This window comes from Carcharodon carcharias, chromosome 30, assembly GCF_017639515.1.
Source record: "Carcharodon carcharias isolate sCarCar2 chromosome 30, sCarCar2.pri, whole genome shotgun sequence".
Lineage (NCBI taxonomy): Eukaryota > Metazoa > Chordata > Chondrichthyes > Lamniformes > Lamnidae > Carcharodon > Carcharodon carcharias.
The window spans coordinates 11,340,268-11,358,147 of record NC_054496.1 but is presented as its reverse complement, the minus strand read 5'-3'; the positions used below and the strand labels follow the sequence as shown (position 1 = coordinate 11,358,147).

The following is a 17,880-nucleotide window of genomic DNA, read 5'->3' as shown; positions in this document are numbered from 1 at the left end:
ACATTTGAAGTCAAGCATTGGCTTCTTGTAGAGGAGTGGTTGTGATGTAAATACATCATCTTTTTAACATCTGCATTTTTGTGTCAGGCAGGAAGAGTCAGTCACAAGTCACGTGCAAGATGACTGCATCTTCTGGATGGGTGCAGAGATCGACACTGAACTACCAATTAGTACAGAATCAGTTGCACCCAAGTCTGCATGATGAGTCAACCAATCTTGGTAAGGGCAGCAACAGAGTCCTGATTTATGGCCTCAGAATTGACCAGGATTTTGAAGAGTAGGAGTGTGTTTGTGTGAATATATTGGGCTAGAAAATAACTGTGATAAACATTGGTCAGAACACCAGAACTCCCTGTTCCACATTGAATAGTGCCGCACGATTTGTAAACTCCTCCAGAAGCGAGACACAGAGCATGACTCTCATTGAAGGATGGTAGCTCTGACAATGCTCCCTCAGTACAGCACAGAGGTGTCAGTTTAAATTATGTGTTGCAGTAAGTGTTGAACCTACAACCTGAGGACAGACCTCACTGACAACTGTGTCAAGCTGCCACTTAAAATTACATGCCAAGATGGGGTCAACCACCTGTCCACAGTCTGATTCTGGATTATTGCCCAGTTAATTCCCTTCCATAAGAATTTCAATAAAGCATTACAAGGCAACTAATATTTATCTGCCAACACAGTGGGACCAAAGGGCATCAGCTTACCTCAAACACTGTACATAAAAACAAAACTAAATCAGACAAAATACAAGTCATGGACTAAAAGTAGAAGAACTGCAGTTGCCAGAAATCAGAAACAAGATCACAAACAGCTGGAAGCAGGTTTCATCTGCAGAGAGAACAGACAAGTTAAGGACAAGAAAGACTTGCATTTATATAGCACCTTTTACAATTTCAGGACATCCTAAAGAGCTTTACAGCCAATGAAGTACTTTTGAAGTCTAGTCACTGTTTTAGTTTAGAAGTGAGGTAGCCAATTTACACACAGCAAGTGCCCACAAGCAGCAATGTGAAAATGACCAGATAATCTCTTTCCACTGGTGTAATGGAGAGATAGACATTGACCAGGACACCAGGCAGAACAACCTTACTCTTTTTTTAAGAATAGCACTGTGGGATCTCGTGGCTTCTTGGTTTAACGACAATGCAGCACTCCCTTGGTATTACACTGAAGTGTCAGACAAGAGTTTTGTGCTCGTGTCTCCGAGGTGGGTCATGTACCCACTTCCTTCCGACTCACGGACGAGAGTGTTACCTATGGAGCCATGGCTGACACAAAGGTTTTAGGATGGATCTTTCTGCATAACTAAACTGCTCTGAAGTATGCCAACTGCATCACCCACATTTTCCATACGACCAAAAGACGTAGGAGCAGAAGTAAGCCCATCAAGTCTGCTCCGCCATTCAGTGAGATCATGGCTGATCTGATAATCCTCAACCCCACTTTCCTGCCTTTTCCCCATACCCCTTGATTCCCTTACTGATTAAAAATCTGACTATCTCAGCCTTGAATATACTTAACCACCCAGCCTCTACGGTAAAGAATTCCATAGATTCAACATCCTCAGAGAGGAAATTCCTCCTCATCTCTGTCTTAAATGGACGACCTCTTACTCTGGGATTATGCCCTCTGGCCCTAGACTCTCCCAGAAGGGGAAACAGTCTCTCAGCATCTGCTGCTAGGTCAAGGCACCTAAGAATCTTATATGTTTCAATAAGGTCGCCTCTCATTCTTCTATACTCCAACGAGTACAGGTCCAAGCTACTCAACCTCTCCTCATAAGAAAATCCCCCCATACCCGGGATAAACCTAGTGAACCTTCTCTGGACTGCCTCCAATGTCAGTACATCTTTCCTTAGACAAGGGGACCAAAATTGTTCTCAGTATTCTAGGTGTGGTCTAACCAGTGCCTTGTATAGTTTTAGCAAGACTTCCCTGTTTTTATACTCCATTCCCTTTGAAATAAAGGCCAACATTCTATTTGTCTTCCCTATTACCTGCTGAACTTGAATGCTAGCTTTTTGGGATCATGCACGAAGACCCCAAATCCCTCTGTGCCGCAGCTTTCTGCAGTCTTTCCTCATTTAAATAATATTCAGCTCCTCTATTCTTCCTGCCAAGGTGCTAACCTCATATTTCCCACAGTATATTCCATTTGCCAAGTTTTTGCCCACTCACTTAACCTGTCTATATCCCCCTGTAGACCCCTGGTGTCATCCTCACCACTTGCCTTCCCACCTATCTTAGTGTCATCCACAAACTTGGCGATAGTACATTCATTTCCCTCATCCAAGTCATTAATATATATTGTAAATAATTGTGGCCCAGCACTGATCCCTGTGGCACTCAACTTGTTACAGGTTGCCATCCTGAAAATGCCCCCCATATCCCAACTCTGTCTTCTATTCCACTATCCATACTAATATGGATTACATTCTCCCAACACTATGGGCTCTTATCTTTTTAAGTAGCCTTATGTGTAGCACCTTATCAAACGCCTTTTGGAAATCCAAATACATCACAACTACTGGTTCCCTTTTATCTATCCTACTTGTTACCTCCTCAAAGAATTCTAATAAATTTGTCAGGCATGATTTCTCCACCATGAAGCCATGCTGACTCTGTTTGATTAGATTATGTATTTCTTAATGCTCTGCTACGACATCCTTTATAATAGACTCCAACATTTTCCCAATGGCAGATGTTAAGCTAACTGGTCTATAGTTACCCGTTTTTTGTCCCCCTCCATTTTTGAATAGGGTGTTACATTGAAAGTTTTCCAATCCTCTGGGAATTTTCCAAAATCTAAGAATTTTTGGAAGATTCCTACCAGTGCATCCACTATCTCTGTAGTCACTTCCTTTAATATCCTAGGATGCAACCCATCAGGTCTCGGGGACTTATCGGCCTTTAGCTCCATTGCCCATTTGTCACTTGGCACCCCTTAATTTTCTATACTCAAGGATATACAAGCCTAAGCCCTGCAACCTGTTTGCATAGTTTAACCCCAGTATGGTTCTGATGAAATGAGAGAAGCAAGAGGTCAACATCATTCTAGGCGTCATAATGAAAGTCTGGTGAAGAACAGAGCATAGGTTCCTCTTTATCCTTTTCCCAGGTCTGCTGATGAGCTCATTGGCCTAGGCCTGGACAGCAGTAGGAGAGACTACAACTGGGGTAATGAGAGAAAGTTGGGTGGGGGAGATGGTGTGGTGGTGGCAGGGGAGGAAGAGAAGTAGAACCAGCGTCCTTGCTCTTACTACCCAACCTACTGTGGAGGAAAGTGTGGGCACGGGTGACGTCAGGTGACAATGGGATTGGGCTCAGCTGTGATACATGCCCACCGATCAGGCCATCGGCCAGCACTCACCATCTTAGCTTAGACAAGAAGAGCAGTCACCATGGTGAGTCACCAAATGTGGCGAAGTGTAACAAGAAGCCAATCTCTCAGCAGAGGAGGGGGCAAAATGGGAAGAGAATTGCGGGTGGGGGGGGGGATGGACAGCGGGAAGTTACTGCTAACGCGCTGAACATGCATGTGGCAAAGGAAGACACTAGAGCCAGTCTGTCTTCAACATGGATTTATTCACAAAACCCAGCCGACTATTTTTCCCTTCCACAGTTCTCCCCCACACAGGTGGAGACTGCTTCTTAGATACGTGCCCTAACCTTTCCCAATTAGTATCAACTGCTCTTAAACACAACTGCAGCATGCACAGCATTTGAAACATTAACTCTTGCAGTCTTACTTGGCGCTAAAGAGCTGTGCGATGGGATTTTGAGTGGCACTGCCCCCTCAAGCTCACCTGTTTATGATATGTGAAGTGTTGCAGGAAGATCAAATGGAGCCAGCAAAGACCAACTGGGCTGAATGCCTGTGTTGTTAAGTATATTAAAAAAAATTAGACTTGGCCCTCAAGTTATCGCTGGCATGGGAGCTAAGCGTAAATATGTACAGCAGAAGACAATGACCCAATGAATAAGGCCTTGTTACCAGACTGCACAGCACCCACAGTGAGAGTGGACAAAAGCTTGCTGGATTCTGAAAGCCGAGTTTAGCCATGGTACCATCAGGATCACATTGGAGGAGGGCAGAAGAGGGGAAAATAAACCTTCTCCAAACAAAAACATCCTGCACTGTCACCTTTGAGGTCATTCTGACTGAACCATTGCAGCCGAGGGGAATTCTTTTCTTTCAACAGGGACGTTTTAAACTGAAAATCTCATCTGCACACCCAGTATCATCCAAATTTCTTACCCTGAGGCAGGGAAGTGAGTGTTAGAGAGTCAACGCATTTGTCCACTTATTCTAGCACAAACTCCTCCGGATTAATACACATCCAGCTGTCTTAAGAAATGGACTAGCATTATTTCAGGAAAAGAGTTGGAGGATTTTTGATCTCATGTCAAGGCTGACCTCCATGCAACATCTTTTTACACTCCCTTGTCAGGGAGCTTGTCCCCGCACAGAGATTTGATTCAAACACCCTCGACTGGCTGCCTGCCTTTTCTTTAATTAACAATGTGCGCTCAAATTAAAACATTGCAAGTCAACCCAGAGCAGGGCTATCGGGCACATTTGACACTAAGCCACAAGGTGAGACATTAAGATAGATGACCGAAAGATTTTTATTATTTATTCGTTCATGGGATGAGGGCGTCTCCAGCTGGGCCAGCATTTATTGCCCATCCCTCATTGCCCCTCAAGAAGGTGGTGGTGAGCTGCCTTCTTGAACCGCTGCAGTCCATGTGGTGTAGGTACACCCACAGTGCTGTTAGGGTCGGAGCACCAGGAATTGAAGAGGTAAGTTTTAAAGAGCATCTCAAAGGGGGAGGGGGAGAGATAGAGACGCGGAGGGAATTCCAGAGCAGGATGTGCATGTCTTGCAGGGATCCCAATCCTTTCCTCCGCCCCCCCCCCCCCCCCCCCCCCCCCACCCCCACACACACCTCTACTTCTACCTCCAGAACCCCATCTCCTCTCCATCAGAAAGACAGTCCACTTCCACCTCCATAACACTGCTCATCTTGGATTTGCCAATACTTGTTGGACATATTCCAGGAGGTTTGGTCATGTGACACTTGCTTGCAATTTTTGCAAATGCGTTTCCATTTACTTTATAAAGCTTGGGTCCCCTGTAGCTGAGCATTTTTGTTTGTGCAGAATGGTATTTTTAGAAAATTTTAGTTAAAGGACATGTCTGTTTTTTTTTGAGAGCATTTTATCTGTTGCAAAGGCACCAGTAGAAAGGCACACCCACACTTTCAGCCTTGTTCCTTTGGAAAACTCAGACGTTGAGTCAGCCTGAATAATTTTCCTAAATTTAGAAGATGTGATTTTAAATTTTAAAGGGTCATCTATCTCCTTATGCCCTAGGATTATTTTTTCTGTGTTGATATTTGTGGAGTCATTGCCGTCAATTGAATTTTCTTCCAAACGAAGTTTGTTTGAGCTAAACAAATACTGGAACAATCCTCATTTTACTGAGTGATTTAAATGGAAAATAAAATAATTTCCGGTGGTTCTGCGTGCGTTTTTTTTTGTATTCTCGTTTCACATTGGCTAAGAAAAAGCATTTGAAGTTCATTTGGTTTCTAAAGTGGGTTTATAGAAAACAGTCATTTATTTGAGCTGAACACCTTCTCCATATCCTTTTCACCCCTTGTCCAGTTTCAGACTTGGCCGCCCCACTCGTGCTGTTTCCACAGTGTTGACCACTGCACTCGACAGACTGCAGCCTTTCCCCAAGATCCGACTGGAGGGGCCGAGATGGGTTGGGTGCCAAAAAACACGAAGCTGATGCACGAGAGGTCTCGAGCATGCCAATCTCCACTTTCCCATTTTCCCCCGGGTTGCCAACAGCAGTACCCAAGGAGATCAACCCGTCGAGCCCCAATGGATTGGCAACCCTTGTGCACCTTCAACCTTATCCTGTCCATCTGCTGCTTGGTGCCTTCAACACCTCCATAAGTGACTATCAAATGCTCTCCAGGTATTCCCTTTGCCATCCTCATCAAATTCTCCTGTTAGCACAATAGCACATCCTGCCTTGCTTGCCCATCACCCTGTCCCCGCTAGCCTGTATTGGCACCTGGTCCCCAAAAACCTTCAATTTAAAATAATCTTACTTATACTTATATCCCTTCATGGCCTCACCTCTTTCGCCTAAGTCCTCCCCTCCCCCAGCCCCACACAACCTCTTTTCTAGCCCAACTGCCCTCTACCTCGCAAATCATCAATTCCAGACCATGGATGTGTGTGTAACCACCTCCCTCAACCTTGCCCTTCTATTAGTAAGGTGACTTTAACCACTGAGTCTCCATAATCTGAAATTTGCTCCCTAACTCCCTCTTATCTTTGCCAGGCTGGTTGAGAGATAAACACTGGCCAGAACACGTGGAGAACTCCCCTGCTTTTCGAATAGTGCCATGGGATCTTTTACAACCACCTGAGAGGGCAAGGGCCTTGATTTAACATCTCATCCAAAAGACAGCACCTCCGACAGTGCAGCACTCCCTCACTACTACACCGGTGGCGTCAGCCTAGATTTTTGTGAAGTCTCTGTGCTAAGATCCATTCTCAGCTCAGCACTTGTACCCCTAGAGCCAAGAAAATCCAAGGCCAGTGATTAAGAAAACCTGGGGAAAACACTGCCATGTGTACAGTTTGTCCGCAATATAAAAACAAAGCTAAAGACAGAGACAGGAAAATCACCTCCCAGTCTTTTCTCCCCTGAAGGAATTGCATTTTGCTGAGTAAATTGTACTTCACTTAAATTCATTATCATTGGAGAGACATTTTATTTCAGATCTTGCACATCCTGGTTCAGCAGGGAGGTAATCTAACATCAACTGGTTTTAAATTAAGTTTACACATAAAAACCCTGAAGAAAATGAAGCTCATTTCTAACATAAGAAAAACTTGCATTTATATAGCACCTTTAACATAGTAAAACAAGACACTTCACAGGAATATTAGCAGAAAAAAATTGACAATAAGCCACACAAGAAGATATTAGGGCAGATGAGGTCAAAGGAGAAAACTTTAAGGAGTGCCTTAGAGGAGGAGGAAAGAGTGGTAAATAGGCAGAGGTTTAGGGAGGGAATTCTAGAGCTTAGGGCCCATGCAGCAATAATGCTGGTACATCCAGTAATGCTGGTACATCCAGTAATGCTGGCATAATTAATATGGAGAGAACACAGTGTAGCTGCAAAACTCAACAGTGGAATGGCAGGATAAGGGTCAAGCCAAGAACTTCCCTGTGCTTTGAAACAAGGAGAGTAAAGGAATGTTGTCTCAGAGACCAACATTCAGTCATAGCGAATTGGACTAATCGTCTACAATATGAACTTAGCTCTGCGGTCTTTGACAGAATGAAGCAAAAAGCTGTGAGCTTTCACCACAGGAGGAGATCCCGGGGACAGTCACCTCTGATTGCTCAAGAAATAACGTAGCTGTGCTCACGTCACCCGATCTCCTGCCGGCTGTTGGAATGTGATGCAGAATGTTAGGCTAATGAGGAGGAGCACACAAAATACGGAGTCTCTACCAACAACAGGAAATTACAGCAATCAGGACAGATTCGAGACATTACACTCACCAAGCATTACTTCTCTATCAGGCATGCAGCACAGGATCTTGAGAAAAACAGATTTCCAAAGTTTAGAAAGCAGTGAAATGTGGTTCTGGAGAAGGGTTGGAGTGGGTTGGTTAGTTGGAGAGAACACAAGAGCAACGAAGAGGTTCTCAGGATGGTAGAGGAGGAAAGGTTAGGGGATACCATCAAGAAAAGGCAACAAGGTTGGATTGACCATATTCTAAGGCTTGAGAACTTGCTGAAGGACATGTTTGAGGGAAGATTAGAGGGATGTAGATGAAGAGGGAGAAAGCGAATGATGATGTTGGACAACCTGAAATTGAAAATGGGGAGGCTCCAATGAGCAACTGAAGAGAAAATTGTGAGGTGGCGAGAAGTGGAGAAAGGAGCACAGCAGCTGTTCTTTGGGCACATCACGACCACACACAGCGCAGAAACAGGCCATGCAGCCTAAGTAGTCTATGCTAGCAAATCTAGTGTCTAAAAATGAATGTTTTGTCCTTCTGATCCAAGAAACCCCAAAATGCTCACAGAGGAATGAGAGTGCTTCTCGGGCACAAAAAAAAGGGTTGCAAGCATCCTCAAGACTGTGAACTGTAGTCAGTTTTCTACTTAGACAGACAGCAGCCAATTTGTGCACAGCAAGGTCTCACAAGCTCTAATGACCAGTTAATCTGTCTTGCTGGTTTCAGTTGAGGTATTTGCCAGGACACTGGGAGTACTCCCCTGCTCTTCCTCACAAAGTTTCATGGGCACCTGAATAAGCAGATTGAGCCTTATTATTTCATCTGAAAGATGGCACTATTGACCATGACAGTGCAGCACTCTCTCAGTACTCAGTGAGTACTTATCAATAATAAAGCCTATAAGATACTTTAACAATATCATTCAACCTGATGATTGCACTATTTGGGATGATAGTCAAAGTAGGATATCCACACATCTTAAGAACCTGTGGTGGGAACTAACATGTAGTGTTTGGTCAGGTTTGGGCATGGAGGAAAAGGAGGAGGATTAACTTCTAACCTGATCAAACCCCCAGCAAACCTGTAAAAACATAACAAGCCAGGCACCAAAGTCTGCTTCTTAAAGTAAGTGTCCTTCTTTCCCTTTCCGATTTACTTCAGCCCCTCATCATACATAGTTATTGACGGTTTCAATTAATTTTGAACAGTGTATTAGAACGTGAGCCATGACCTGAACATCCCACACCCCTGTCACTTTGCTTATTAGATTTTCAATCAAGGACAAATTCCTGCTGGGGCAGGATTTCTTTTTGGTGGGGGGGGAATGGGGAATGCAGAGGAAGGAAAAGGAAAGAATTACAACTTTATTGCACTTTTAATGTCCCCATTTACAAATTCAGCTGTAGTGCACAGGATGTGACAGGGGTTCAGAAAATCCCATTTAGCTGTGGGACCAAGCCAGCCTCAGTTAGCAGGCTCCAATGCTCATTGTTAATCCCAGGACAATGGAATTGGCAGAAAGTGCAGGGACAGGATGTTCCTGTGGGTGAGAGGACTGACAGCTTCGACAGTCAGGATCCAAGGAACAGACATATGGAGAAATGATGAAGAGCCTTACAACTGGACCATATTGTGGAACGTTAAGCAAACGGAGAAGGGTGCGAAGAACGACGTGCTTCTTCAAAATGCACCACGCAGAAATGAAGCTCTCCCCTGTGACCTATACAAGACCTGGTGTCCCCAAGTAATTCAGGGCAAGTGGGCCTCCCCCTCCCCCCTCAACACTTCCAATTTGACATCAGTCCCGGGCCATTCCAAATGAATAATGGACCTTTACAGGTACAAACAGAAACCTGAGGTCTATCAGGAAAGATTGAACAGGCTGGGGCTCACTTCTCTAGACAAGAAAAGGCTGAGGGGTGAACTGACAGGGATCTTTAAAATGATGAAAGCTTGACAGAATGGATGCAGAGAAGATAATTCCACTTTCACGGGAGATCAGAATTGGAAGCAATAAATAAGAGGTAGTCGCTAATATATCCAACACAGAGCATTCAGGAGAAACCTCTTCACCCAGAGGGTGGTGGGAATATGGCACTCGCTACAACGTGGGATGAGTTGAGGTGAACAGTATCAATGCGTAAAGGGGAGGGAGCTAGATAAGCACACAAAAGGAGAAAGGAACAGAAGGACATGCTGATAGGGCAAAATGAAAAGGGATGGGAGAAATCTTACTTGGAGCATAAACAATGGCATGAACCTTTCTGTGCTATAAATACCTTGTAATTGCAAAATCTGCCCTATTCTTTGATGAGATTTTGATTTCAGCCATTTTCTCTTACTCCTACCCCGGAGTAGAGAACAAGCAGAGTTTCCTGGCTAGAACGCAAGACCATAGCACACAAAGAAAGTTCTCCTTTCACATCCTTTCAAACCTTCTGCTCTTCCAGGAGAGAACTATTAATGAATAATGTGTGCATGTTAAGGTCAAACAAAAGTAATTAGGGATCTCTAAGCACTGTATCCACAATCACTGTGTTATGACCATTAAAAAGGAGCTAGAAATATCTGAAAATTTACTGCAATAATCATGGATGCTTCCAAAAACATGGATGGATAAGAGGATGGCTCATCTGATAAATAAACTGCCCCTCATGGCTCATGGGCTGTATAAGCCAGGCAAGATCTTGGCTCAAATCTGATAGAAAGGCAGAACAGGTTCCAGGAGCTGGATGGTCTTCTCCCATTCCTACATAATTCCTAACGTGTGCTAAATGAGCTGGCCGCAGCTAGAATGGTATTAAGGTTTGCACAACTGCATTGACTACTCTAAGGCGAGGGAAGGAGGGAAACGTAAAACCAGCCAGCATTCCTTATTTCTGATCGTTACCCAGCAACTCCTACACATGTAGATGCTTGGCTGAGGCAAACACTAGGCTTGGCTGCAATATCTCCCAACAGTCCAAATGGCCAGTTGGGAATCGTTATCTGGGCCCACGTGAACAATGACGGGTTCAATGTGGTACTGGGTGGCACCTGCCACTTACGCAACAACTCTCCAAAGTCTAGATCAGGAAGGAGTATGGGAGACAAACTGGAATAGCAAGCAAAAGAAAAGGGCTGATATCGTGGATTTCTTTCACGTACATTAGCTTCAGTCAACAAGAGAGGAATCACTGCACTGAGATTATCAGCAAATAAAGTAGCACCAACTTCACAAGCATTAAGTCAGTGGTAGTGATTAAGTTAAAGTACGAGAATGTTTTTCAGCTCGGAACAAGGTTCTCCCAGTGAGAAACCTGAGTCAGGAACAAATGCACAGCCTAAGTCTCGGTTCAGTAGTAGCACTCTCACTTCCAAATCTAGAGCACACAACCTAAGCTGATATCCTTTCCAGTGTCACGCTATGGGAGTGCAGTTTGTTAGAGGTGCCATCTTTCAGGTGAGTTGTTAAACAGACGCTGCTCAGGTGAATGTGAAAGAGCCCAGAGGCAGAGTTTTCCCAGTGTCCTAGCCATCATTCATCCCTCAAACACCACCAAAACTGCTTATCTAGTCAACTATCTCATTGCTGTTGGTGGGATCTTGTTGTGTGCAGACTGGCTGCATGCTTACCTACAACAGTGACTGCACTACAAGAGTAATCAAGTCACCCCAGGGATGTAAAAGGCACTAGAGAAATGCACACACTTTCTTTTGTACACAGTTCACAGGAAATTCATTAAAATGCTGGACCCCAAACTTAATGAAGTCAGACACAAAACTGCTTACACTGAGCAAATACTTGGTATGAAATTGAATGGAATAACATTGTTTGCTTATGGAAAGTGTCCCACACATCAGTAAAAACATGTTTCCAAAGCGCTTTAATTGTTGGCATCCATACTGAGTATCTAAATTACATTTTTTAAGTTATTAAATAATTCAAGTAAGCAGCAGTCCTCCAGATAGGAAGAGGAGGAGGCTGCCCCTCAAACTTGCTCTGCCAGAAAACAGCTGATCTGCACCTCAACTCCATTTTCTCCCCTTTGCTCCCTTTCTCTTGGTACCCTTACTCAACAAAAATCAGTCAACCTCAATCTCGAAAGTCATTGGACTACTGTGCAGAATGTAGACATTTGAAATGGACTTGGTCATTTGCTGCAGTTTAACTTAGTGATCTGGAGTGGTGTGTGTCAATGAAGGGTCAATGTACGTCAAGTACACCAAGAAACTAATCAAGGGAGCTTCTCCATTCAAGGCACTTCCCAATTTCTGTTACCCAAGATCACTTTGCTTGTTTGCCTGTGTTGCAGACGTTGCGTTTTTCATCCTTCCACCAATCTCCACCTTCCCCCCCTGCACACACACACACACACACACCACCCCCCACCCCCCAGCCTCCCTCTCCTTTCCTGAAGGTGCTGAATCCAGGCACACTATTCCACAGGTGTAACACTGCCTCTAGGTCCTTCTGCATGCGGCTGTTCTCCCCAGTGTCCTGGTCAACATTCATCCCTCAACCAACATCACTGAAAGCAAGAAGCTCTGGTCATGATCACAATGCCGTTTGTGGGAACTTGCTGAGCACAAGTTGGCCACCGTATTTCCTACGTTACCACAGCGACTACACTTCAAAAGAGCTTCATCAGCTGTAAAGTGCTTTAAAACATCCTGAGTTCAGAAAAGGTGTGACATAGATGCAAGTTATTTCTGACAGCTCAAAGGCTATCCAACCATACAGGTCATCACACGTAAAACTAATTCTGTCGTCATCTAACATCCACATTGTTGCATTTCCATGAGTCACTAAACAACAATCAAGAGCAAGTTCCCTGTCGGGTTTATTCTCCCTAACCCAGAGCATGGCATTCCTTTGAAACAGACTCACTGTTTCACTCATCGTGATTGTTCAGCACACACTGGGCAATCGAAGCTAGAACATTTTTGTCTTTGAGGGACTTGGAACTATGTCAACAAAACAGGAGTCCCAGAGTCTGCAATGATGATGGTTTGACACCCGAACAGCCAGAGGTGAACTGATTGGATGTTTAGCTGAGGAAGAAGGGAATAGAGAGATATGGGAATGGGGGTTGGGAAGAAGTCTTTGTGGACTATCTGGCCTGGCATAGGCCATTTGAGCCCAGAGGCCTATTTCTGTGTCCATTCTCAAATTCCTTCATGGCCTTGCTCAATCTGACCTCTACAACCTTTCCAAATCCCATGTACAATCTCACATCTTCACTCATCTAACTTTACTGATAACTACCAACTCCATTTCATCAGTGGCAGGAATTTGCCCTGTAGCCAGTATCTCTCCCTGTATCCCCTCTGCCATTAGCCCTTTCATCTTGCTCAGCAAGGGACAGGATGGCAAGCCAACTACAGAGCAGAAAGCAGGGATTAAAGGTACTTAACTTGGACTGACAAAAGGTGGGAACTGGCATTCCAAAAGTATCAGTACGGGGGCCACTCTTGTTCGCTAAGGTAAAAGCAAAATACTGCGGATGCTGGAAATCTGAAACAAAAACAAAAATTGCTAGAAAATCTCAGCAGGTCTGACAGCTTCTATGGATAGAAAGACAGAGTTAACGTTTCAAGTCCGTATGAGTTGAAGAAGAGAAGAACTCAAAATGTTAACTCTGTCTTTCTCTCCACAGATGCTGTCAGACCTGTTGAGTTTTTCTAGCAATTTTTGTTCTTGTTGCCACTGTTATTCACCATTTACAATGATTTGGACTCTGGAGTACAATTTATAAAGTTGTGCATGACACCAAATTGAGGGGATTAGTTAATATGGAGGAGGACTGTGACATAATCCAGAAACACATTCACAAAGTTGCAGAATAGGCGTGTATGAATTTTGACATGGTACAATTTGGTACATTTTGGTCAGAAAAATAGGGAGTTCACATACTTTGGAAAATAAGCATCTAAATAGAGGAACAGAAGGGTCCAGAGGTAGTGAAACAAAAGTCACTGAAGGTAGGGACACAAATTAATACAATCATTAAAATCAAAGCTCTAGAGATTGGGTTGAAAAGCAGAGCATAATGTTAAACTTGTGCAGAACTTAGATTAGACAACACTTGGAGTACTAGAAACAGTCCTGGCCCTCATATTATAGAAAGATATAGAGTTGCAAAAATATTTACTAGAATGATCCTAGAACTAAGAAATTATCAGGAGAGACTGAATAGGCAAGGGCTCATTTACCTAGAAAAGAGAAGACTGAATGACGAACAAAAACAGAATTACCTGGAAAAACTCAGCAGGTCTGGCAGCATCGGCAGAGAAGAAAAGAGTTGACGTTTCGAGTCCTCATGACCCTTCGACAGAACTTGAGTTCGAGTCCAAGAAAGAGTTGAAATATAAGCTGGTTTAAGGTGTGTGTGTGGGGGGCGGAGAGATAGAGAGAGAGAGAGGTGGAGGGGGGGCGGTGTGGTTGTAGGGACAAACAAGCAGTGATAGAAGCAGATCATCAAAAGATGTCAACGACAATGTTTGTCCCTACAACCACACCCCCCCCTCCACCTCTCTCTCTCTCTATCTCTCCGCCCCCCCACACACACACCTTAAACCAGCTTATATTTCAACTCTTTCTTGGACTCGAACTCAAGTTCTGTCGAAGGGTCATGAGGACTCGAAACGTCAACTCTTTTCTTCTCCGCCGATGCTGCCAGACCTGCTGAGTTTTTCCAGGTAATTCTGTTTTTGTTTTGGATTTCCAGCATCCACAGTTTTTTTGTTTTTAGACTGAATGATGACTCTTATAGGTCTTTAAAATTATGATATGGCTTGATAGGATAGTCATAGAGCAAATATTTCCACTTGTGAGGGAGACCAAAACTAGTGGCCATAAATATAAGATAGTCACTGATAAATCCAATAGAGAATTCAGGAGAAACCTCTATATCCAGACAATGGTGAGAACGTGGAACTTGCTACCACAAAAAGTAGTTGAAGTAAATAGCATTAATGTATTTAAGGAGAAGGGAATGGGGAGAAAAGAATATAAGAATATGTTAATAGGGTGAGATGAAAAAGAGGGGGAGGAGATTCACGTGGAGCAGAAACACCAACATAGACCAGTCTGTGCCTGCAGGCAGCATTCAGCCCTGGACTTAAGTGGCAAGTAACATTTGTATCACAACAGTGCCAGGCAGTGCCCATGGTCAACAAAAGAGAATCTAACTATCTCCGGTTGACATTCAATGGCATTACCACCACTGAATCCCCCACCGTCAACATCCTGGGGGTTACCATTAATTAACAACTTAACTGGACCAGCCATTTAAATACTGGGGCTACTAGAGCAGGTCAGAAGCTGGGAATTTTGCGGTGAGTAACTCACCTCCTGGTGCCCTGAAGCCTTTCCATCATCTACAAGGCACATGTCAGTGATAAGTTAGAATACTCTCCATTTGCCTGGATGAGTGCAGCTCCAACAACACTCAAGAAGCTCAACACCATGCAGGACAAAGCAACCCCGTTTGACTGACACTCCATCCACCACCTCAAATATTCACTGCCCCCATCACTGCCACATAATGACAGCCATGTGTAGCATCTACAAGATGCAATGCAGGACTTGCCAAAGCTCCTTCGACAGCACCTTCCAAACATGTGACCTCTACCACCTCATAGGATAAGGGCGGAGAATACATGGGAACACACCACCACCTGGAAGTTCCCCTCCAAGTCACTCACCATCCTGACTTGGAAATATATCGGCCGTTCCTTCACTGTCACTGGGTCAAAACCCTGGAACTCCCTCCCCAACAGCACTGTGGGTGTACCTACACCACATGGATTGCAGGTCACCACCTTCTCAAGGGCAATTAGGGATGGGCAACAAACGCTGGTCTTGCCAGCGATGCCCACAGCCCATAAAGGAATGAAAGAAAGTTGGGTTGAATGACCTGTTTTATGTAAATCCTATGTATTGCCTTCAAATAACATTAAACAGTATTTACTTTGACTCCGTCTTCAGACAAAGGAGCAAGAAAACAGGCAGACACATGAAGACAGTTGACCCCCCCACCCCCCCAAATAAAACGTCGGCTGGTGTACATGCTGAACAGAGAAGTCCTCTAGGTTGTAAGACAAGGGTCTGGTCCTGCGATTTCTCAAGCAGGGCTGTGGAGAAAGAGCAGGGGGCCGGGGTATCCTACTCGAATCGCTATTTTAAAAGAGCCTGCCCAGCCAGGACGGGCCGAAGGGTCTCCTTTGGTGCTGCATCGTACGATTCCTAGAAAATATAATCGCATATGCATCTCCAGCTCAGCGCATCCACCCCAAATAAAGCAACATCCTTTCAAGTCCTACCACCCTGACCCGGCTCAAAACAGTGGCTGTTTTGTTTACAGGGTTGCTAAAGGTGTTTTTGGGGCGACTCAAATCAGCTTCCTCTCTCGGATTACTGCTCTGTGCAGCTCCAATTCGTACCGTTGAGGATTACAGCGCAAAAAAAAATCCAGTCACACTAAAACAGGTTGACGGGTTCTCCCTCCCTTCCAGATCTACCGAGAGAAGCCAAACCCTCTGTCGAAGGGGCTCAGATCACCCAGAGACGCCTCGAAATTCGACCAATCCTTCCTCCCAACATGATCCCATCAAATATTTTACGGATACACTTCATTTCCCATTCATGCTGGAAAGCGCCGATGTAACAGAGCAAAGAACCTTCCTTGCTTGGTATTTTTTTTTAAAGAATTTTTTTGGGGGGAAACAAAAACCTCTCAATGTTAATGGGGTCCTGTGTGTGTGTGTGTGTGTGTCCCCATTTACTCGTGGAGAGCAAAAGAAAAGTACACAGAAAAACAGCATTGAAAAAATAAATCCTGGGTTGGGATGAGGAATCTGCGAGAGAGGCGTAAAGGCTTGGGGGGGTGGGGGCTCCCTTAACACAGTCACTCGGACAAGCCTGGGAAATCGATCGCTTCGCAACTTTAAAAAAAGAGTCACTTCTTAAACAATAACCACACACTCACACACACACACACATAAAATCCCAACAAATCCTTTCTATCTGGGCAAGGAGAGACTGAGATACATCAACACACACACATAAAGGGAGGTGGGAAGGCAGAGAGAGAGAAAAAAAACGTTTTGTTACAACTCAAGAACTTTTTAAGAAACTAATTGGGACCAAACGAACTTTTCTCTATTTACACACACACACACATATATATATATATATATATATATAAAACATTCCTTGGGTCGTTTATCAACGGGAGTAAATTTGCCACGCTGGTTTTCTCATTCCCTCCCTAATACAACTCGCCATCCACATTCCGGGGGCATTTCCCCTTTTAAACAGAACTCACCCAAAGCTCCGTGCCCCACTCCATGATGTTTTAACTTCGCCTTTAATTCTGGCTGGGAAGAGAGAGAGAGAGAGAGTCAAATAGACCAGGAGGGACTCTTTTAGCTTCTTTTTGTTGTTTGTTTGTTTATCTTTCCTCCTCTCTCACTTCGTCCGCTCCTTTGTCCTATGTCAGGTTTGATTGTGTAAACTCCTCTTTATGAATGAGGTGAACCGGGCTGCTTCAAACTGTAAACATTTCTGGTTAATTCCAAGTTGTTACTTTCCCTGCGCCGCGCAGCCTCGCGTTAGCGACGCCAATCCCACCTCGTGGGGGGGGGAAAGAGAAAATAAAAGCTCAACTGCGCCTCACTGCAGTTTTCCAGGGCACAGCAAGCACCCAAACTCCACTCCGTCTGCTGGCATCGCAAAGGATTGTGTCTGTCCCTCAAGGGTGCGAACTCTCCCACCTGCCCTGCACTGGGGCTGGTGCTGTTAAAGGCGACACCCTTCACTCTTCTTCACCCCACCCCACCTACCCCCTAGTGAAGGCGATTCTCCTCTGCGGCAGGACATCCTTTACCTGCATTTACATAGCGCCTTTTAACTTGGTGCGACGCCCCCACGCCGCTTCGAAGAAAAAGTTTGCCACCCAGCCGCCACTGATGGTGATAACCGGGACGGCGTAATTTCTCAGCCCGGGGACTTGAGCACGAAAACCTCTGGGCTGAGGGTGCTGAGGGAGTGCTGCACTGCCCCAGGTGCTGTCTTTTGAGTGAAACATTGAGCTGCTGGGCCCTCACTACCCTCTCAGCTGGACATACAAGATCCCACGGCATTATCTCAAAGCATGTGAGAGGTTGCAAGTCACTGGTATTTTCTGAGGTTGTGAAAAATGCTTATAAAAATCCTTTTTAAGGAGTGTTTGGAAAGAGGAGAGGTAGAGAGGTTTCAGGAGGGATTTCCAGAGCTGAGGGCCCAAGGCGAGTGAAGGCATGGTCACCAATGGTAGAGTGATGAA

At 44.7% G+C, this 17,880-nt stretch overlaps 1 protein-coding gene across 2 annotated transcripts in view; it reads right to left on the bottom strand.

Moving 5' to 3' along the window:
- The window catches only part of LOC121271279 (cdc42-interacting protein 4 homolog), a 100,667-nt gene extending 83,458 nt beyond the window's left edge, over positions 1 to 17,209 (bottom strand). The window contains exons 1-2 of one of the 2 annotated variants that reach the window (XM_041177127.1): positions 17,029 to 17,206; positions 16,882 to 16,933 (exon numbers count right to left, since the gene is read on the bottom strand). In XM_041177127.1, the coding sequence (XP_041033061.1) occupies positions 16,882 to 16,905 (24 nt within the window). In that variant the 5' untranslated portion in view covers positions 16,906 to 16,933; positions 17,029 to 17,206. Of the gene's footprint in view, positions 1 to 16,881 lie in introns of both variants that reach the window. The other variant, XM_041177129.1, reaches the window with a different exon arrangement.
- Between the last annotated feature and the right edge of the window lie 671 nt (positions 17,210 to 17,880).